Genomic DNA, 22,823 nt, shown 5'->3' on the forward strand with positions numbered 1-22,823 from the left:
ATGTGCTAGTTTATGATTTGTTTCTGAGATTGGAGGGATGTTAATCTGAGTATTCCATTGTTGCAACAAGTCTCGACCCCACAGGTTCATAGTTATGTTAGCCACATATGGTTTTAATTTTCCTCTCTGTCCTTCTGGACCTATACATTCGAGCCATCTTGCACTCTGTTTCACCTGAGATAATGTCCCAATTCCTAACAGTTGAACGTTTACCTCCTGAAGAGGCCAAGTTGGATGCCAAAATTCTGGTGCAATTATGGTAACGTCCACACCTGTGTCTACCAGACCAGACAACAAAACACCATTTATTTTTATTGTTAATTTTGGTCTTTGTTCATTAATAGAAGTTTGCCAAAAAATTTTCTTTATGTTTTCTCCTGAATTTTCTATTCTCTCTGTTTCATCATCCTGACCAGCATGATTTATTCCAATAGGCATTTGGTTATTTAATCACTCTCCAGAGCAGGCATTTCCTCTATGGCTGCAGGAAAGGTTTGAACTGGATTTGCACTGGGGGCCTGCCTGAGGCCCCTCTGGGAGTTTCCCGAAGACTGAGGCAAAGGATTACCCTGTCTGTCCTTTGTTGATCTACATTCGTTGGTCCAGTGTTTTCCCTTACCACACCTTCTGCATACTCCAGAAGGAAGGGGCATTCTGTTGCCATTGTTCCTTGAAGAAACATTGTTTCTTGGAATGACCTATCTACAGTCCCTTTTCAAATGTCCTTGCTTTCCACATCCAAAACATCTAACACTCCTCAAACCTTTTGAAATTACTTCTCCTACCCATGTATCATCATGCTCATCAGCTTCAACATTAATTGTTTCTCTAATCCAATCTTCCATAGGTGATCTTGCCCTTAATGGCCTGATTATTCTTTTGCATGCTGCATTCGCATTCTCAAAGGCCAAAGATTCAATTATTGCCTTACTAGCTTCTGAATCTGAGACCATTCTCTTTACTGCTGAAGCCAGTCTTTGTAAAAAATCTGTAAAAGACTCTTTTGGGCCTTGCATCACCTTTGTAAATGACTCAGATTTTTTTCCTGGTTCCTCAACTCTGTCCCATGCATTCAAGGCTGCCGTTCGACATAAAATTAGGGTTTGGACATCATATAAACATTGTGTTTGTGCTGAAGCATATTGGCCTTCGCCCATAAGCTGATCCTGGCAAACTTGTATTCCTTTATCCCTCCATTGTTTTTCTATGTTTTTAGCCTCCTCCTTAAACCAAGTCAGAAATTGAAGTCTCTGGCTGGGTTCCAGAACACCTTGTGCAAGGTCCCGCCAGTCCTGTGGTACTATCCTATTATATGTTGACCAAGTGTTTAACATTTGCTTTACATATGGGGAATGCATGCCATAAGATACTATTGCCTCCTTAAACCTTTTTAAATCCAACATTTCAATTGGAGCCCAAGTATTTTGTGTAGCCATTTGATCAGGCATCTGCTGTACGGTTACAGGATAAATTAAGGGTGACTGTGTGAAAACAGGCTTTCTTTCTGCAACCTTATGATCCCGACTTGAAACAACTTCACTGTTAATTTCTTCTGTCTGAATTTTTACAGGTTTTACAAGTTCTTCTAAAGCTGTTATCCTGGCACTTAAATTGACTATCTTTTTAAATATTAAAATGTGGATTATTATAGTGATAAGGTGCATAATTCCACCAATACTAATATTATATAGTTGTTCCATTGCCAGACTGCCTAAAATTTCGAACAAAAACCAATTTTCTTCCAGTGTACACATAAAACCCATTTTTTTTCTAATGTGGAAAAAATTCTCTTTTAGATAGTTTCCTTTAAAATATCTGATATATTATGACTTACCAAATCTGCGTAGAACAGTAGAAATCCGAGGGGATTTTCAAAGCAGTCACCTAGTGTCCCAGGTGTAAATCCAGAGAGAGAGAGAGAGAGAGAGAGAGAGAGAGAGAGAGAGAGAGGAAAGAGAGAACGCACAAGAAAGCGTAGCCGGCTAAAGCTTAAATGCAGCCACGTGTTCCCTCTTGTGCCGAGTCAAGGCTTGGGTCTGGCTTCCTTAAGCTCCGACCACGTGCGTTGGCTTTACAGGCAGGGCCCTGTTCGGCAGGGCAAGTCTGAGTTGTTTGTAGCACCGGCATTAGGCAAGCTGCTCACAGACCTAGGCCCGGGCTAGAAGTTGCTACCCGGACTAGGAAGCCGGCAGCTCAGACTAGGACGCCGGCAGCTCGGACTAAGACGCCAGCCGCTTCCTGCAGCTTCCTCCGCCGCCTGCCACCACCTGCCGCCCTTGCGGGAAAGCGGACCTGCCGTCAAGGCAGCTCGGACTAAGACGCCAGCCGCTTCCTGCAGCTTCCTCCGCCGCCTGCCACCACCTGCCGCCCTTGCGGGAAAGCGGACCTGCCGTCAAGCCAAGCGGTTTTTAATGGATTCTTGTCACGTTGGGCGCCAGATGTAGATGTAACCAACCGTCTTATTAAATAAGAAACACAGAAACAATGTAACAGAGAAAGCCGAGAAGTCAGAGCTCAGAGCTAAAATCTCACCCTTCCTCCTGCTGTCCCAGCTTCGCGAAAAGAGACCTACTTCCTGTCGGTTCGTTTTTTTATAGTATGTTGTTCTGCCTTCTCATTGGTTGTAAACCCAAACACATGACTGCCTCGTCACTGTCTGAATGTACAGCCCCCTAGGTCTTAAAGGCATATGTCTCCAATGCTGACTGTATCCCTGAACACACAGAGATCTATGGGATTAAAGGCGTGTGCCACCACCGCCACACTCTTGCTATGGCTCTAATAGCTCTGACTCCCAGACAACTTTATTTATTAACATACAATCAAAATAACAATTCAGTACAATTAGATTACCACCACATATGACATTTAAAATGTCTAACTTTTCTGCAATTAACCATGACTATGCCTAACAGCAACCTTTGAAATTTCCAAAAGGATGATGGGGTCCCATAACAATGATTCCACATGGACTATGATAATGCCACTAAGCTGACAAACACAATCCAAAGATCAACTTTGGACTATAAACTGCTCAGGATAGTTTTGCGGTGGCTAGCTGAGATGATGCAGCCTCACAGACTATTCTAGCCAGAACTTGAGACAAGTCCTGCACTTTCTTATTACACAGAGACTGGACAACAAATAATGCAGCTACCTCTCCCAGGACTTGATAATTAAGCCCAAATTTTCTTTTCAGGATCCCCTAAAGATGCTGTTGCACCCAGCAGGAAGTAAATTTAAGGACACAATGTTCATAATCCCAAGAGGTGGGGTAGGCAGGTTTTGGTTGTTCAGTGGGTTATGGATATTTGTCATGTTTAGGGTGGTCGATTACAAGTTGCATTGGTAATGGTCAGGAAAAAAGCTGAACAAAGGAGATTAGATTCAGGGTTCTTGTTTGAAAAAAAAGAAAGAAAAAGAAAAAAGGGGATGCAGATATGATAGGATAAAAGGGTAGATTATTGAATTTACTCTGGAAAAAACGATATAGAAATGGTAGGATAGATATATATAAACTGAGAAACTCTAGGCCTGTAGGCTGAAGACGGATGCCCCAATGTTGCAGAGGAACCTTGGGTGACTGTCCATGGAGCCAGCCATTTCTGTCATTTCTCACAATTTTGGAAGTTGTTTGTTTACACTTCCTGCTTACTCAGTTAATATTATTTCTTTCTCAAGTCTCTGGAGTTGAAGACTAGTTTTCCTTGTTATCAAACTCAGAAAAAAATCTCACTAAAGAGGTATAAAGTGTATAAGTTTCAGAGATATCAAAAGATAATTTTCAGTTGGTAATACAAGTTAGGATAGAAAGTGAATTCAGTACACTTTGGACTCACCAAAATAGGATAAATAATGGAGTATTTTCTCCGAATTTGTCAAGTGGTAATAGACTAGACATTATTGATGTAATTATTGCTTATATATTATATATAGTTATTGTATTTATTGTATATAATTTTCCTTATATTAATTATAATATCTTTTTTATTTTAGACAAAAGGGGAAATGTGATAATATTTGTGTATGCTCTAACAAATAAAGCTTGCCTGAAGATCAGAGGGCAAAGCCTGCCACTAGTTAGCCATAGAGGCCAGGTAGTAGTGGCACACACCTTTAATCCCAGTACTTGGGAGGTTGAGACAGGAGTTGATATGGCTGGATGGAGAAAAGGAATATAAGGCAGGAGGAGACAGGAGCTCAGTCCTTTCAGCTAAGGAGTTGTTGAAGTGCAAGGTGGCTGTGGCTTGTTCTTTTGTCTCTCTGATCTTTCAACATTTACTCTGATATCTGGCTCTGGGTTTTTATTAAGATCAATTAGAATTCATGATATATCTGTCTTTTAGTGTACTTGAAAAGTTTCTCTGGTTGGTCCTGCCAAGTCCCCACAGACCTGTGGCCTGCTTGTAAAATAATCACTCAGAAGCTTATATTAATTATAACTGTTTGGCCATTAGCTCAGGCTTAATATTGACTATCACTTACACTTAAATTAACCCATAATTCTTATTTATGTTTAGCCATGTGGCTTGGTACCTTTTCTCAGTTCTGTCTTGTCATCTTGCTTCCTCTGTGTGTAGCTAGTGACTTCTGACTCAGCTCTTCTTCTTCCCGGCATTTTCCTCATCTCTCACCCCACCTATATTTCCTGTCTGGCTACAGGCCAATCAGCATTTTATTTATCAACCAATCAGAGCAACACATATCCCACAGCACTTCCCCTTTTCTGTCTAAAAAAAGGAAGGTTTTAACTTTAACATAGTAAAATTACATATAATAGAACAATTATCCATCAAGAATTACAGTTATAATATCTAGTCTATTTGTTTTTTTTTTGTTTTTTTTTTTTGGTTTTTTCAAGACAGGGTTTCTCTGTGTAGCTTTGCGCCTTTCCTGGAACTCACTTGGTAGCCCAGGCTGGCCTCGAACTCACAGAGATCTGCCTGCCTCTGCCTCCCAAGTGCTGGGATTAAAGGTGTGTGCCACCACTTCCCGGCTGTCTATTTGTATTTTGCAAAATTAAAGAAAATATTCTATCATCTATCCTATATTCCTGAGTATGAAGTTACATATCTAATTTATCTTTTTTCATAACCAAGGAAAATTATAACTAGTCTTCAACTACATCAAAGACCCCAGAAGAATATAATATTACCCAAGTAAACAGGAAATGCATTGTAAGCAACTTCCAAAACTCTGGAAATGAGGGACAGCTGCCTGCCTAGACAGTCATCCAAAGTTGCCCTGTAATGTTGAGGCATCCATCTTCAGCCAATAGGCCTAGAGATTTTTAGTCACTTCTCCCTGTGTCCTGTAAAATGTCTGGCAGTTTCTTCTGTGAAGCAGGAACCTGAAGGACCATCTCGCTTTGCAAAGTTCGGTGGTCACCTTTCTATGGGTCCTGCTTGTCTAGTTTATATAACATATTATTAGCAGTCCAGGCAAGAGCAGTTTCTTGCCCAACTGGCTATTTTTGCTGAGAAGAAGATAAACTCCATATAGAGTGTCTTCGATGCCCATCTTTCTCTTTGAAGTAAATCAGTGCTGCCAGGAGCAGATGTGTCTCACTGTCTAGAAAGTCTAAGTTTTTTTTTTTAATCATTTCATTTATTTATTTATTTATTTTGTGATATATATTTTTTATTTTACAATATCATTCAGTTCTACATATCAGCCATGGGTTTCCCTATTCTCCCCCCTCCCACGCCCTCCCCTTGACCCCAGCCCACCCTCCATTCCCACCTCCTCCAGGACAAGTCCTCCCCCGAGGACTGTGATCAACTTGGTAGACTCAGTCCAGGGAGGTCCAGTCCCTTCCTCCCAGACTAAGCCAAGTGTCCCTGCATAAGTTCCAGGTTTCAGACAGCCAACTCATGCAATGAGCACAGGACTTGGTCCCACTGCCTAGTTGCCTCCCAAACTGATCAAGCCAATCAACTGTCTCACCTATTCAGAGGGCCTGATCCAGCTGGGAGCCCCTCAGCCTTTGGTTCATAGTTCATGTGTTTCCATTCATTTGGCTATTTTTTTTCAATAATTGAGTAAAACTGAAATTTATTATATGCCACAGTCGTCCTAGGGACCTCCATGCTATATATATAGCCTCTATGGTTCTATGGGTTGTGGTCTGATTGTTCTTTATTTTATATCTAGAATCCACCAATGAGTGAGTACATACCATAACTGTCTTTCTGGGTTTGGGTTACCTCACTCAGGATGATTTTTTCTAGTTCCATCCATTTGCCTGCAAATTTCATGCTTTCATTGTTTTTCTCTGTTGAGTAGTACTCCATTGTGTATATGTACCACATTTTTTCATCCATTCTTCCGTTGATGGGCATCTAGGTTGTTTCCAGGTTCTGGCTATTACAAATAGTGCTGCTATGAACATAGCTGAGCATGTATCTTTATGGTATAAATCAGCATTCCTTGGGTATATGCCCAAGAGTGGGATGGCTGGGTCTTGAGGTAGTTCAATTCCTAATTTTCTGAGAAACCGCCATACTGATTTCCACAGTGGTTGTACAAGTTTACATTCCCACCAACAGTGGAGGAGTGTTCCCTTTGCTCCATTTCCTCTCCAACATTGTCATTGGTGTTTTTGATCGTAGCCATTCTGACAGGTGTAAGGTGGTATCTCAGAGTCATTTTGATTTGCATTTCTCTGATGATTAAGGATGTTGAGCATTTCTTTAAATGTCTTTCAGCCATTTGTGTTTCTTGTTTTGTGAATTCTCTTTTAGCTCTTTAGCCCATTTTTTATTTGGACTGTTCAGTATTTTGATGTCTAGTTTAGAAGACTAATTATTAATCTGTATTTCTTAATTGTCCATTACAATTTAAATGAGTTACATAAACATAATACCTTAAATGAGAGTAGAAATATATGTTCAGTGTAACAAAACTAACTTTAAATTTGTATCAATCAACTAAAATCCATAGCAATGTAAAACATTTCAAATAAGTTATTATTCTTTAAAAGTAGATGAAATAATCTACCCTTTTATCCTATCATATCTATATGCTATCCTCCTTTTTTGACCATTTTGAATTTTCTTTTGACAGCACTAATGCAAAAATGGAGGAGTAAGTATCAATAATCACATGGCTATATCTTTGGCATCCAAAAGAGGGAACATGAGTAACATCCATCAGCTAAAAGAGTAAGGGCACAGTTCTCCAGGGTTTGCGACTGTGGGCTGTAAAGGACCTCATGGGAGGAGTGGTCCACAGAAGGAACAGCTGTGAACTAAATGCTTGCAAGTGACTTTTCTTAAATTTGGAAACAATCTGTAGAGGGAGGAAGCAGAGTTATGAAAGTGAGCATGTAACTTGGTCTAGTGGCGAGAGCCTGAGGGCAGACACAGCTTGAACCACCAATGCATTTCCCTCTGGAATTACTCCAGGGAGGTTGTGATGGGAGAGGATATGTTGTATATAGAAAAGAGCAGACCATTGCTCCATTAACATCTGGAGCTGAGTCATAGCCATAAAAAATGGGTCCTCTTTTGGTTTTCATATAGCATGGGGCAAGGATTTTTACCACATTAGCAGCATACTGACTATCACTAAAAATATTGAGAGGGTCCTGATAGTCCTGGATCAAGACGGCCAAGAGTTCACTGAGCTGAACTGATCCTTTATAGGACTGAGTGTACATCTGTGGTTTGTTTCCAATTAAATGTGAAATAGAGCCAGACTTTGTCTTGGATGCATCCATGAACCCTGAAGATGCATCTGGGATGGGGGTGGAACCCAGAAGCCTAATATGTAGATTTGACAATTGTGGCAAAATAGATAAAACCTTGTTTTTGGGGGTTAATGATTATCGATCTGACTATGAAACATCAGTGGAAAAATTTGTGCTGCGGGATTAGAGAAGAAATTCCAAGTTAATAAGTCCTGTGATGTGGGAAGTACAATTTGATTTGGGTCTTTTCCTAATATTAACTGGGAGGTCTTAAGAATTTTGAGAGCTGATGTAAAAATACCATCTATGAACAGAGTAATTGTAGGAGTGGAGGAGTATGCTAAATGTACCCAGTAAACTATCTGATCAGGGACTGATATTTAGCCCTCAAGGGTAATCCAGATGTGAGCATGATCAATCCCCAGAGTTCTTTATTTGAATTGTCAGGTTTAAGCCTGTCTTAACTATTCCTAGGCTTTTTGAGCCTCCTCCATGATAGAAAGGAGTTCCTCAGGCCTCTTTGCACTGCATAAAAGGGCAGAAAGAGGGTTCAATTGGCCAGCGGTAACAGGAAGGCAAGGTTTCCCAAAAGGTCTGCATGGATGATAAAGTTGGGGGAGTTAGGAATTTGAATTGTAGCTTTTGTGGTTTTATTGTATTATTATTTATAGTGTGCCCCAGAAATATATAAGGCTCCTGACATTGCACCTTTTCAGCATCTACCTGTGCTCCTTTTTTAAAGTAGGACTTTTGTAATCTTTGTCAGCAAGTTTTTTTTAAATGGTCTGCATTAGGATTGTCCAATTGGAATGTCATTCATGTAATGGGCAATGTAAGAGTCTTTAGCTACTGGTTTTAATGTCTTCCATACATAAAGTTGACAAATTCTTGGACTATTTTTCATGCTCTGTGGGAGCATCCTCCAATGGTATCTCTGTTGTTCTCAGCTGAGTTGAGGAAGTGAATCTCTGCTTGTCATCAGGATGTAGAGGGATGGAGAAAAAGCAGTCCTTATGTTGGCAGTTATTATATAATAATTATTGGGAATGGCTGAGAGCAGGGAGGCTGGGCTGAGTAGCCCCCATGACCTTTATGAATGCATTAATTGCCCTTAAATCAAGGAGACAACTGAATTTGCTTGATTTTTTTCTTTATAACAAAAACTGGAGAGTTCCAGAGGCTAGTAGATTGTTCAATGTGTCCCATTTCTAATTGTTTCTTAACTAGATTTTGTAATGTTTGGTATTTTTCCTCCCGTGATTGGTCACTAATCTACCCAAATTGGCTGTTGGAGTTCTCAGAAAGTTTTAGGGGGAAAGGGAGCTCCTTAGTGTCAGTGGCTGTTAGAATTGGGGGCAACCTTTCATTTCAAGTTTATCATGTATTATGCAATCATCATAAAAGGCTTTATTATTAGTGGTGACTACTACATCCATATTGTCCAAAAGATCTCTTCCCCATAGGCTATTGGGGGAGGTCTAGCAAAACTTGGGGGGTAATTGCCCTCATTATCTACCCATATCACCAGTGGAGACACCTGCCCAGATGATGACTGTTCTCCAACACTATAGGGCCAGGGAGGAGTTTCCAGGAGGCAGGTATTCCTCCTTCTTCAAACCCATTCTTTCCACACCCATGTCAATAATGCCTCCAAATATGGCACCACTAATTTTAAGTCTCATTCTTGCTTGGTGGGTCCCTATGGGAATGGCCTAAAGTATTTAAGAGGTTTCCTTTACTTCTGGGTCTGGGGGCTACCCTGTTGGAAGTTTAAAGGCTGTCTATCTTTAGTGATTTTTAGGTCTACAACCTCTTGCCCAGTGGAATCCTTTTTTACATTTAGGGCAAACCGATGGACGCCTCTTCCCCACAGCATTCTGAGTTTTATTTGAGCATTGCTTTGCAAAATATCCCTGACCTTTACATATCCAGCAGCTATTTTTTTGGACCCAAAGCCTCATTTATCTTAAGGTGTGTTGCTAAAGCAGCTGCATGGGCCTCTGCTTGGTTAGAAGCAGTATCTAAATCCCTCATAGCATTTATCCAGTCCTTGAGCTTACCATTTTTAATCGGGCAACATTTTTTTTTCCCCTCAGTAGTGGCTCCGTTTCAAATCAGTTTCTTTGTTAGAGCTTCACCCCCCCCCCAGCCCCCCCAGGTGGCGGTTTACCGCCTCATCAACGGGTTAGACAAAATCTGCGAGATGCTCCTTGGACTTCTGCTTTAGTCCCGAAGCGGAACAGTAGCCCCTTCGGTGGTGTGGTTAATTGCTTTTGTAGCGCAAAGCCACACTTGGTCAAAGTAGTTAGGCAGTCCTTGCATCCGTGCAGAGGGCGAAGCATATACTCCCTCACCTTGTAAGTCATGGGGTGTGGGGTGGCACCGGAACATTTCTAGCAACTTTTCCGTGTTCGAGAACTTCTTTCTCCCTCATCACAAAATGTGGCTTTCCATTTGGAGAAATTTCCCTCCAGAGAGGACAGCTCTCATTATAGTTTTCCAGTCCTGAGGGGTGTTTAGTATAGTGGCCATGTATTCGAACAGCTGAGTAACAAAAGGAGAACACAGCCCATTCTCCACGACTGACTGTGTAAGGTCTCCATATTATGTCGTTTCCATCTTTGCTGTCCCACTTGTTTTTTGGGGAGAATCACTGCAAATAATTGTGGAACTCTGAAGGAGGGTTTATCATAGCATTATAAAGAGGAAGCATGGGGAGGAAGCAGAGGGTGCCAAGAGCTCAATGAGTTTCTTTGTTCAAGGATTAGGCGTCACTGTTGGGGGTTTCGGTTTTTGATTGTGCATGGGTAGAAGCCATTGTAAGTTGATTTTTAGCACTTTGAGTGGCATGGGGGAGGGGTTGGGTGCATCCTCTTCGGTATCTGATCCATAATTAGATAGCTGTTTGAGGGCAGGGTAGATAGAAGATACTCTTGGTTTGCCCACTTTTTTTTTTTTTTTTTTTTTTTTTTTTTTATAGAGTTGGGCAAAGGGGTGGGTTGGTTGTGGTTTCAGTTCGCCTGCGGGTTTTTTGTTTGTTTGTTTTTGTTTTTGGTTTTTTTTTTTTTTTGCTTACAGAGTCGGGCAAAGAAGTGGGCAGCGATTTCACTTCGCCCACTTTTTTTTATAGAGTCTCGCAAAGAAGAGGACAAAGAATTGGATGATGTTGCCAGATCTCCTGGGCTCTCCACCTCTGCCACTAAGCTAAGAATGGAAAAAACAAAAAACAAACAAACAAAAAATCCCAAACAAACCAGTTCCTTTAAGGCAATTGATGGCTGCGATGATGGGGAAGAAATAAGGAGGGGGGGCTTCTCCTTCATGTTGTTGGGTGAGCAGTGCCACCCATTCCTAATCTAAGTATTCGTGTCCCATACTTGTCCAGCAAGTATCCAGGGGCAAAGGTCTAGCACCTTATCATAGAATTTATTAAGCTGTCAGAGAATGAAAGCTGCCCACTCTAGAATCTGTTTCAACATGTTCAATTGCGTTCGTTTTCTATGAGAGGAAATATTGCGTATTGGCTAGAGATCCACTCACCTGACCTTTCTTCTTGGGGGTTCCTCTTTAGGGCACCATGTCACCATGGCCCCTGGTTGCAAGCAGTTGTACCCTTGTGGAGGAACCCCCAGAGACCAAGTAGTTGGTTTCCCATGCAAGCATTCAAGGGTCCTTTTATTGTCTGGTTCGAACCTGCTGCTGCCTAGCAGAGAAAGGAAATATGGCAGCCCGGCTCAGGGGTTGGAGGGTTTTTAAAGTAAAAAACCATAAGCCAGGAATTACATGCCTTGGTATTTTTGGATTGGGTAAAAGGGATATGGGGCAAAGTGATTTTTTTTTAAACTAATGGTCTAGACTTTCCTTCGGTGCAAAACCACATTTGAAACTATTGGGTTAGACTTTTGGCGTGGAACCACAACCTGTTGACTGGTTTATCTGGATATCTGCAAGGGTCATAAACTGCAGACAGAATATCTGCAGGAGTATCTAGATCTTGTTAAACTTTACTTCCCTGTTTCTTAATTGACTGCTTCTAGGGTGTCTGTTTGAGTTGTCATGGCCCATTCCTGAGATTCTTGCTGAAACTGAGTACAGGCCGCCCCTCCATCACCAAGTGGTCTAAGATGGTGGCCCTTCCCTAAGATGGAGTCTGTAAAGTCTAGGCCTTCATATTGCCTTCACACCACATCAGCCTAGTATTCACTGCCTGCATCATGAACCCAGGTGGCAAGCAGGCCTCCTACATCGGCCTACTACTTACCACCTTCATTTCTTCCCTTCTGCCTCCTTCTACAGCACATGAACCATTCTGCTTCTCTTTCTCTCCCATTTTTCCACCATATATTAGCTCATCATGGGACCTGTGGATATCTTCCCACCAACCTGGGGCCTTCTGGGCCCTAGCCGGCCTTTGGGTAGATAGCATCCATCTGAGCAGAATTCCTTTTCCATCTTTTTACCCTGAGGTGTCTATCCTTGATGGTGAGGTTCATTTCTTGAAAGCAGCAGAAAGATGGATTGTGTTTCCTAATCCAGTCTGTTAGTTTGTGTCTTTATATTGGGGAATTGAGACAATTAATGTTGACAGTTATCAATGAGCAGTGCTTACTGATTTCTGGTTTTTTGCTGTTATGATGTGCCCTCCCACTCCAGTTTTGATTACTGAACTGGGATTATTTATTCCTTATGTCTTCTTGGGTGAATCTCTTTAGGCGTAAGTTTTCTTTCTACTGCCTTCTATAGAGCTTGATTGGTAGGAAGAAACTGTTTGAATTTGATTTATTGGGGAATGTTTTTCTTTCTCTGTCTATTGTGATTGATAGCTTTGTTGGGTATAATAATCTGGGCTGACATCTGTGGTCTCTTAGTGTTTGTAGATCATCCATCCAAGCCCTTCTGGTTTTTAGAATCTCCATTAAGAAGTTGGGTGTTATTCTAATAGGTTGCCTTTATATGTTATTAGTCTTCTCCCCTTGCAACTTTTAGTATTCTTTATTTGTTCTGTACATTTAGTGTTTTGATTATGTGCTGTGGGGAATATCTTTTCTGGTTCAGTATATTTGGTGTTTTGTCCTTCTTTAGATTGGAGAAATTTTCTTCTATGATTTTGTTAAATATATTTTCTGTACCTTTAACTTGGGTTTCTTCTCCTTTCCCTGTCTCTATTGTTCATAGACTTAGTCTTTTCACAGTGTTCTGGATTTCCTGGATGTTTTATGCCTGTATTTTTAAAAAGATTTAACGTTTTCTTTGACTGAACTATCCATTTCTTCTATCTTGTCTTCAACACCTGAGATTCTCTCTTTCCTCTCTTGTACTCTGTTGGTGAGGTTTACCTTTGAAATTTTTGTTAGAAATCCTAAATTTTTTCATTTCCAGTTTTATATCAGTTTGAATTTTCTTCAGTGATTCTACTTCTACTTTCATAGCAGACACAAATGCAGATGGGCTAGAAGGAAAGGCAAAGGGGGTCAGCGGGAAAGAGCTAAACTGGGTCTGCCAGGCAATCTAGTTTTAGGTTATCGTGATTGGGATTTTTCTCTTGGTTTTTCAGCATGTGCATTACTCCTACATATAAAAGTTCCTGACTTTTGTTTCTTTATATTGTATCTTACTACTTTGATGAAAGTTGTTAGAAGCAAAGAGGTTTCTGGTAACATTATTAGGGCATTTTAGTTATAAATTTATGTTATCTGTAAATAGGAATAATTTCCCTTCTCTTCTCTTCATATCTTTTTTTTTTTTTTTTTTTTTTTTTTTTTGGTATTTCCAAGATAAGATTTCTTTGTGTAGCTTTGCTCTTTCCTGGATTTCGCTCAGTAGACTAGGCTGGCCTCGAACTCACAGAGATCCGTCTGGCTCTGCCTCCTGAGTGCTGGGATTAAAGGTGTGCGCCACCACCACCCCGCTATTTGTATCTTTTTAAATTTCTTCCTTATGTCTTATTACTCTGGCTTAGGTTTCAATCACTATATCCAGTAAGAGCTGAGTGGTCATCCTTGGCTCATTCCTGATATTACCATTATTGTTATCATCATCATCATCATGATGTTTTATTTATTATTTATTTATTTATTGAATAGGTTCTTTTTGTGTAGCTTTGGCTGTCCTGGAACTCACTATGTAGACCAAGCTGGTCTTGAACTCATGAAGACCCACTTGTCTCTGCTTCCCAAGTGCTGAGAATAACAGTGTATACTACTATGCCTAGCATCATTCCTGATTTTAGAGGGAATGCTTTTTTTTTTTTCTGATTATTTTTTTCCCCTCTGTTTTCTTTTTTGGTTTTTTGAGACAGAATTTCTCTGCGTAGTTTTTGCTACCTGTTTAGGATCTCCCTCTTTAGACCAGGCTGGCCTCGAACTCACAGAGATCCGCCTGGCTCTGCCTCCCGAGTGCTAGGATTAAAGGCCTGTGCCACTGCCGCTCGACCCTGTTTTTTTTTTTTTCTTTATTTATATAATATCGACATAATAAAGTCTGTTTCTCTGATTCCTATTTTCTTAATGGCATTGAAAGGATGCTGAACTCTACTTAAGGCCTTCTTTGCATCTATTAAAATCATTGAATGGTTTTTGTCTGTGAGTCTATTTTATGTGATGTATTATTTATTGACTTGTGTATGTTGAACCATTCTTGCTTTCCCCAGAATGAAACCAACTTGAATGTTACAAATGATCTTTTAAGATGTGGTTTTGATTTTGGCTCTTCCTTCCTTCCTTCCTTCCTTCCTTCCTTCCTTCCTTCCTTCCTTCCTTCCTTCCTTCCTTCCTTCCTTCCTCTCTTTCTTTCTCTCTTTCTCTCTCTATTTCTTTCTTTCTCTCTTTCTCTCTCTCTTTCTTTCTTTCTTTCTTTCTTTCTTTCTTTCTTTCTTTCTTTCTTTCTTTCTTTCTTTCTTTCTTCTCTTCCTTCCTTCCTTCCTTCCTTTCCCTCCCTCCCTCCCTCCCTCCCTCTCTCTCTCTCTCTCTCTCTCTCTCTCTCTCTCTCTCTCTCTCTTCTCTCTTTCTTCTTTCTCTCTTTCTCTCTCTTTCTCTCTTTCTCTCTCTTTCTCTCTCTTTCTCTCTCTTTCTCTCTTTCTCTCTTTCTTTCTTTCTTTCTTTCTTTCTTTCTTTCTTTCTTTCTTTCTTTCTTTCTTTCTTTTTTTCGTAGCCCTGGCTGTCCTGGAACTCTCTTGCTAGACTAAGCTGGCCTTGAACTCAGAGATCTGCCTGCCTCTGCCTCCCAAGTTGTGGGATTAAAGCTGTGTGCCACCACCACCCCTCATGTTCATATTTCAATAAGAAACTTTTTCATGGGAGAAAGTGATCTCTGTGGTTCATTGCTGAGTTTCCCTTTGATTTTGGTGTTAAGGTAATAGTGGTATACAAGAAACAGACTGGTGATGCTCCTTTCCTTCTTAATGTTCTGGAATAGTGAAGACTGTTAGTGTCAGTTCATCTTTAAATGTCTGAATTTAGACATGATGATAATCTGTATTAGTCAGGCTTCACTAGAGGTATTCTAGTGAACCAATAGAATGAATACATATTAGGAGGAGATTTATTAAATTGGTTTATTCTATATGGTTGGGCTAGCCCAATACTGGCTGTCTTACATCAGACCAGAGAAGTGAAGAACCTAGTACCTGCTCAGTACAGTAGTCTGGGTACCTCAGTAGTCCCAATTTGATGCTGAAGATCTCAGATGAAGGCTCAACATGATCTTTTTCTTTTTGGGAGACCTTTTGGTATTGCTTCAATTTCATTGTGCCTTAGAGATATGTTTGATTTTGGTAGGCCATACATGTCTAGAAATTTATCCATTCTTCTAGATTTTCCATCATTTTAGAATGAAGGTTTTCAAAGTATTCCCTAATGATCCTCTGTATGTCATTATTATTGATTGTAATGTCCCCCCTTACATCTCCAATTATATCAGTGGTTCTTAACCTTCCAAATGTTGTGACCCTTTAATATAGTTCCTCATGTTGCTGTGGTCCCAAACCATAAAAATATTTCATTGCTACCTCATAACCATAATTTTGCTTCTGGTAGTAATTGTAATGTAAATACCTGATATTTTGTGAAAAATAACACTGTAGTCACCAGGGAATTTTGTATTTTCATAAAAATTTTAAGACTTATTTCCTGTTTCTGTGACTATTGTCACTGTTTATTGTTGGGAATTGTATGGAACCTGTAAATTGCTTTGGATGATATAGGCACTTTCACAATATTCTGCTGACCCATGAAATAGAAGATCTTTCCATCTCCGTTTTTCTTCTATTTATTTTTCTTATGTAGAAGATGTTAAGATCAATACATAGTGTACTACTATGTACTTTGTTAAGGATCTTGACCTACAGATTGAGAACCACAGAATTATGTCAAGTTGTGTCTTCTCCTTTTTTCTCCTGGTTAGTTTGGCTAAGGGCTTATAGATCTTATTTTCCAATGAACCAACTTTTTGTTTTATTGAGTTTTGTATTATTATTTTAGTCTCCACTACAAAATAAATGAAATTAGTCCTCGTAATGAATTGGTCCATAATAGGATAAATCTGGAAATAAATAGAAGAGTTACTATAGACCATGCACACCTACATAGAATTTGAACAACATACACTTTTTTATTTGAAGTTTTTAACCATACACTATATTTTGATCATATTCTTTTTTCCCTTTCCCTAACTGGGAAAATAGGACCTGGGAGAATGGAGCTTATAAATGAGGTGGACTAAAGTTTCATGCAATAGTCAACTTTATTCAGGGCATCAGACAATTTAGAAATTAGAAAGTGAAAGTAAATCGTAAATATCTGGGTAGAAATTAGTAATATGGGAATAAAAAGAACAATACATAAAATAACAAAATACATATTAGTACACTATGTATTGATCTTAACATCTTCTACATAAGAAGAATAAATAGAAGAAAATCAGAGATGGAAAGATTTTCTATTTCATGGGTCAGCAGAATATTGTGAAAGTACTTATATCATCCAAGGCAATTTACAGATTCTATACAATGCCCAACAATAAACAGTGACAATAGTCACAGAAACAGGAAATAAGTCTTAAAATTTTTATGAAAATACAAAATTCCCTGGTGACTACAGTGTTATTTTTCACAACTCATGAAGAAAACTTCATATTTTCAAAGGAAAAAAATCGCCAGTGTCTTGATAAATCACAGAAAGATGGAAGACAGTGGGAAACAGAACAACCAAACAAATTCTCATCCAAGAATGTTATAGGGAGCTGGACAGATGGCTCAGCAGTTAAGAACATGCACTGCTCTTCCAGAAGGCCTGAGTTCAGTTCCCAAAACTCATATCCAGAGGCTCACAAATGGCTGTAACCCCAGTTCCAGGGCATCCGATGTCCTTATATGGCTTCTGCTGGCCCTTCACTCACCCATGCATATACATACTCACTCATAGGCACACAACTATATACATAATTTAAAATAAAAACAAATATTAAAAAATTATGTTATGGCCAAAATGGAATCTATTTGCTACAGTTAAGGAAAATCATCTGGGCAAAGATTCAAATAATGTATCAGCTCTACCATATCCCTGAATCTTTTCATGGAATAACAGACAATGCAGGGCAGACATTTCAGGGTCAGAATGCATAACACCAATGATGCATGAATTTTTCAAACTAAATACTTAAAGCAAATGACAACAGGAAACTGAGAGTCACACAGACCTGACGAAGAGTTATGGGACACATTTAGTTGAAATTAATTCCACAGGCTGGAATTAAATGGCAAAGCATCCATACAATGTATGTGTGGCTATCATTATAAAAGCATGTGTACAGGTTTGCCTGTGTGTGGATGCACTCGGGTAAGTGTGAACACAAGCACATAGAGGTCCATGGTTGATGTTAGAAATCACTTTCTATTGCTCTTCCACCTTACCCATTGAGGAAAGGTTTTTCAGTCAAGCCCAGAGCTGACTGAAATGGCAAGTCTTGCTATTTGGCTTCCTCTGTGGATCCCCTGTCTCTACTTTCTGCATCTAAAATAATAGGCAGGCCACCATGTCCACTTGGTTTTTACATGGGCCCTGAAGATGCAAATTCCAGATATTTGCATGGTAAATGCTTTTGGCCAAAGAAACATCTCTTCAGCAAAGGTACACTTTTTCTATACTATAAGTATAATAAAGAATCTTTTTGTTCTCATTTTTCCTTTTTTGTTCAGTTATTAATTTCCTGCCATGAATATAGTGCCCAGAACTCTTATGATATGTTTATCAAATGTATAAAAATCTCCCAGGAAGCCGGGCGGTGGTGGCGCACGCCTTTAATCCCAGCACTCGGGAGGCAGAGACAGGCGGATCTCTGTGAGTTCGAGGCCAGCCTGGGCTACCAAGTGAGCTCCAGGAGAGGCGCAAAGCTACACAGAGAAACCCTGTCTCGAAAAACCTAAAAAAAAAAAAAAAAAAAAAAAAAAAAAAAAAAAAAAAAAAATCTCCCAGGGAAGCTGAGCATTGGTAGCACATGTCTTTAATCCCAGAACTCAGGAAGTATAGGCAGGCAGATCTCTGTGAGTTCGAGGCCAGTCTGGTCTTCAGAGAGAGTTCCAGGACAGCCAAGGCTGTTACACAGAGAAATCCTGTCTCAAAACAACAACAAAAATATTTCCCAGGGAAGCACAATTTTATAGAAGATTAATCATAAATGTAGAAGTAAATTTTGCACTCTCCATATTGAAAGAGTCCAAATAAGCAGATAAAGTTACTTATAATACTATTATATACCATATGTACATAAACATAAATTTTAAACATAATTATATGAAAAATTTTAATTTTTTATTAGTCTTTGTCCTTTTGATATTAAAGCTTCAAAATTTCATACTAAAAAAAAAATCTAAAGAAACCCTGCATGAGGCCCTGTGTTTTAAGAAATGCAGTATCTATTTATTTATTTTATGTCCTGACTACAGTTTCCCCTCCCGTCTCTCCTCCCAGCCCCTCCCCCAATGTCCCCCTCTGCCTCCTCCTTCATCTGCCCCCATCCACTTCTCCTCTGTTTCTATTCAGAAAAAGCAGGCAGGCCTCCCACAGATATTGGCATATCAAGTTGCAGGAAGATTAAGCAACTCCCCATGTATTCAGGCTGGACAAGGTGACCCAGTATGAGGAAAGGATCCTAAAAGCCAGTAAAAGAGCCAGAGACAGCCCCTGCTCCCACTGTTAGAAGTCCCACAAGAAGATCAAGCTAGACCATTATCAGATATATGCAGAGCACCTAGGTCAGTTCCATGCTGGCTCCCTGGTTGGAAAAAAAAATCAAGAAGAATCAGAAACAAAATAAATAAATAAACAAATAAAAGCTTTTCATTATAACATCTTTACTATGTTTATTTTCATTTATAGTTTTATTTCAAAGTGCAAGGGACATAGCTCAGTGCAGTTATATCAAAGTCACAAATCAATAGTTTAAGCAGAAAATATACTTAAAATGGATGAATTTCATTAGTGGTTTTTAAAGAACCATAAATCATTACATTAGAATACATTATTTTATTCTATAATGAAAATTATTTAACATGGTATACTTTATTAAATCTTTTAAGAAAAGATTTATTTATTTATTTATTTATTACATATACAGTGTTCTGCCTGCATGTATGCCAGCATGCCAGAAGAGGACACCAGATCTCATTACAGATGGTTGTGAGCCACTGTGTGGTTGCTGGGAATTGAACTCAGGACCTCTGGAAGAACAGCCAATGCTCTTAACCTCTGAGTTATTTCTGCAGCCCACTTTATTAAATCTTATTTTATTATTTTTCTTATTTAAAATGAAAGCAACTCTGAATAATTTTGAATTTTTTGAAAATTTGTCTTAGTTATACTTTATATATTTGTATATAATCTCCATCTACCAATAATAAGTGTTTAAAAGTTTTATAAATCCTTCTTGTTTTACTATGTACTATGGCTTAACAAAGTCTTTCTGAATTCCTATCTTAGAAAATTCTAGTATAAGACCAGCATTCCAAAGACAGAAAAAAAAGTCTTCCTTATTAATAGATTACCATGCCAAAAAATAAATCTCTTCACTGATTAAAAAAAGTGCAGTGTCTGTCAGTTCCTACTAGTTGAATATTAAGAACGCCATGGTTATTTTGCTCAGATGTGGTAAAGAATCCTCTGAGGCAGAGGGGAGTTTGGGGTATCAGATTAGCCATGACAGCCTCTTGTAGAAAAGGTACATTCCAAGTTTGAAAAGGAAGACATGAATTTGGAAATGATTTTCCTATTGTTCATCAGAACATAAGGGCACACGATTGGGTAGCCTGAAGATAAAGCTCCACTAATCAGATCCAACACTGGGCTGCCCTTAGGTCTGTGAAGTGAATAGAAGGTGACAAAGGTGTTTGAGAAATAGAAAAACACGAAGAAACCCACAAGCAGAAGGATGCTGTGTGTGGCTTTCTTTTCAGAAGAGGCCTGGGAAGAGACACTGGAACTGTGGACATGCCGTGTTCTCCTATTGTGTCTGAACAGGAGGGTCACCATGTAGAGGCTGGCCCACATCATGAGAAACACAAACAGGATGTCTCTAACTATTAATGCAGTTACAAGTGGCATGGTGGTGTGATGGCGAACCTGGTTACTTCGGCAGTATGTCTGGGAATATCTAGAGCCTACAGCAGTGAAGTTGATTTGGTCCTTTACGTTTTCAACTATGGGAATATAGAGAAATGTATTGATGATCCAGATGAAGAAGAGTGAGGGAAAAATACAGGACTCAAGCTTGGATTTAAGCCATGCCCACTTGGAGTGATTGGAACTGACAGTAATGGCTTGAAATGCACTCAGTAACAAGAGAGTACAAATGGAAAGGCCCCTGGTAACACTGTATGCATACAAAACCACCTTACAGCCAACATCATGGGAAAGGAGCTTGACTGCAAAGGATGCCATGACATCTGGTATCAGCCTGAACACAATGCTCAAAACATTGACAAGTGTCAGATGTGTGAAGATCATATCTATGGGCTTCTTCAGATGAGGTTGAATTAAGAAGGTGTACATGTATAGGACAAAGAGCAGCGAGTTTCCAATGAATCCAATGAAAACTTCTGACAGGAGGAAGAATCCAGAAATTAGGTCTCTTGGAAACATTATCTTAAGGAAGTCTTCAGTGTTCTGACTGGACAAGGCAAACCAACCAAGTATAAATGCATGATGGTGTGAGGTTAAAATTAATGGACTAGGTGGATGAATACAGTGATTGATAGATAAGCACAAGAACACCAAATAAGCTCAGAGGTGACCCCTCCAGGAACTGGCTTCAGTTATTTCTGAGAGCCTGAGAGTAGAAAAGTCAGGGTTAAAGAACTCATATGGAACCTCATGACACTTTAGTATATGAACCAAAATACATTTGATCATATGAAAGAGAGATGGACATTGTAAAGAACAAAAAAGCTGAACATTAAGAAACCAAATAACCCAATTTTTAATGAAGGAATAGGATTAAATGGAGAATTCTCAAAGATGGAAGACAAATGGCTGAGAAACACTTTTTAAAAATGTCTGGCATCGTTAGTCATCAGGGAAATGCAAATTAAAACTACTTTGAGATTTCAGCTTAGCCCAGTCAGGATGACCAAGGTGAATAAAACAAATGACACCACATGCCAGGGAGGATGCAGGGAGAGGGTAGACATGGGAACTGGTAGGGCCACCGTAGAAATCAGTGTGGCCGTTCCTTGAGGACCTGGGAATTGATGTACCATTAAATCTAGCTATATCATTCTTGGGCATATACCCAAAGGACTCTAGTTCATACCACGGAGACACTTGCTCATCCATGTCCACTGTTGCTCTATTCACAATAGCCAGAAATTGGAAACAACCTAGATGTTTATCAACTGATGAATGGGTAATAAAAATGTAACATCTATATGAATATCATTCACCTGTTCAGAAAAATGGAATCATGACATTTGGCGGTGAATCGACTGAGGTAGAAACAATCATCCTGAGTGAAGTAACCCTGTTCCAGAAAGATAAAGGTTGGCCTGGCAATGGTGGCACATGTTTAATTCCAGCACTTGGGAGGCAGAGGCAGGCCCTCCATCCTTCCCTTCTGTCTGTTCCCTCCTACTCCCATCCCAACTGCACCCAATCCAACTGCAAAATTTATTCTATTTTCTCTTCCCAAGAAGAACTATGCATTGTCCATCCTAGAGCCCTCCTTATTACTTAGCCTCCAAGGGTCTGTGGATTGTAGTATGATTATCCTTTACTTAATAGCTAATATCCACTTATAAGTGACTATATACCATGTTTTTTTTCTGGGTCTGGGTTACCTCATTCAGGGTGATTTTTTTTCTAGTTCCATCTAATTACCTGCAAATTTCATGATGTCATTTTTTTAACTATTGAGTAATAATCCATTGTGTAATTGTACCACATTTTCTTATCCATTCTTCAGTTGAGGAGCGTCTACATTGTTTCCAGGTTCTGGCTATTATGAATAAAGCAGCAACGAATATAGTTGAGCAAGTGTCCTTGTGGTAAGATGAAGCATCGTTTGGTATATGCCCAATACTAGAATAGCTGGTTCTTGAGATAGATTGATTCCCAATTTTTCTGAGGAACCACCATATTGATTCCATCATGGCTGTACAAGTTTGAACCCCCACCAGCAATGGAGGAGTGTTCCCCTAGCTCCACATCCTTACTAGCATGAGCTGTCACTTGTGATTTCAATCTTAGCCATTCTGACAGATGTAAGATGGAATCTCAAAGTAGTTTTGATTTACAAACTGATAGCTAAGGGTGTTAAACATCTCCTTAAGTATTTCTTCACCATTTGAGATTCCTTTATTTCAAATTCTCCAAAACATGAATCTTTTTTGTTGTTGTTGTTGTTTTTCATTTTATTTTTCAAGACAGGGTTTCTCTGTATCTCTGGCTGTTCTGGAACTCACTTTGTAGACCAGGATGGCCTCAATCTAATGGAGATCCACCTGCCTCTGCCTCCCAAGTGCTGGGGTTAAGGGTGTGCAGCACCACCATATGGCCCAAAACACATCTTTTAACCTAAGTTTTTTTTTTCTGGCTCAAACCAGCATTCATGCCATGGTAGAGACACCTAATCTGACCAAGAATTGAAG

At 39.5% G+C, this 22,823-nt stretch overlaps 1 protein-coding gene across 1 annotated transcript; it reads right to left on the reverse strand.

Annotated features, from left to right (window-relative positions):
* Positions 1–19,872: 19,872 nt before the first annotated feature.
* LOC102918262 (vomeronasal type-1 receptor 3-like) lies at positions 19,873–20,820 on the reverse strand. The gene has a single exon (XM_006998142.3). The coding sequence runs from the start codon at positions 20,818–20,820 to the stop codon at positions 19,873–19,875; it is 948 nt and encodes a 315-aa protein (XP_006998204.3).
* Positions 20,821–22,823: the final 2,003 nt, after the last annotated feature.

Source organism: Peromyscus maniculatus, chromosome 1 (genome assembly GCF_049852395.1).
Source record: "Peromyscus maniculatus bairdii isolate BWxNUB_F1_BW_parent chromosome 1, HU_Pman_BW_mat_3.1, whole genome shotgun sequence".
NCBI lineage: Eukaryota > Metazoa > Chordata > Mammalia > Rodentia > Cricetidae > Peromyscus > Peromyscus maniculatus.

What these genes read in the sequence shown, in the direction of transcription:
- LOC102918262 (XM_006998142.3), bottom strand. Translation starts at nt 20,820, where the DNA reads ATGTTTCCAAGAGACCTAATTTCTGGATTCTTCCTCCTGTCAGAAGTT.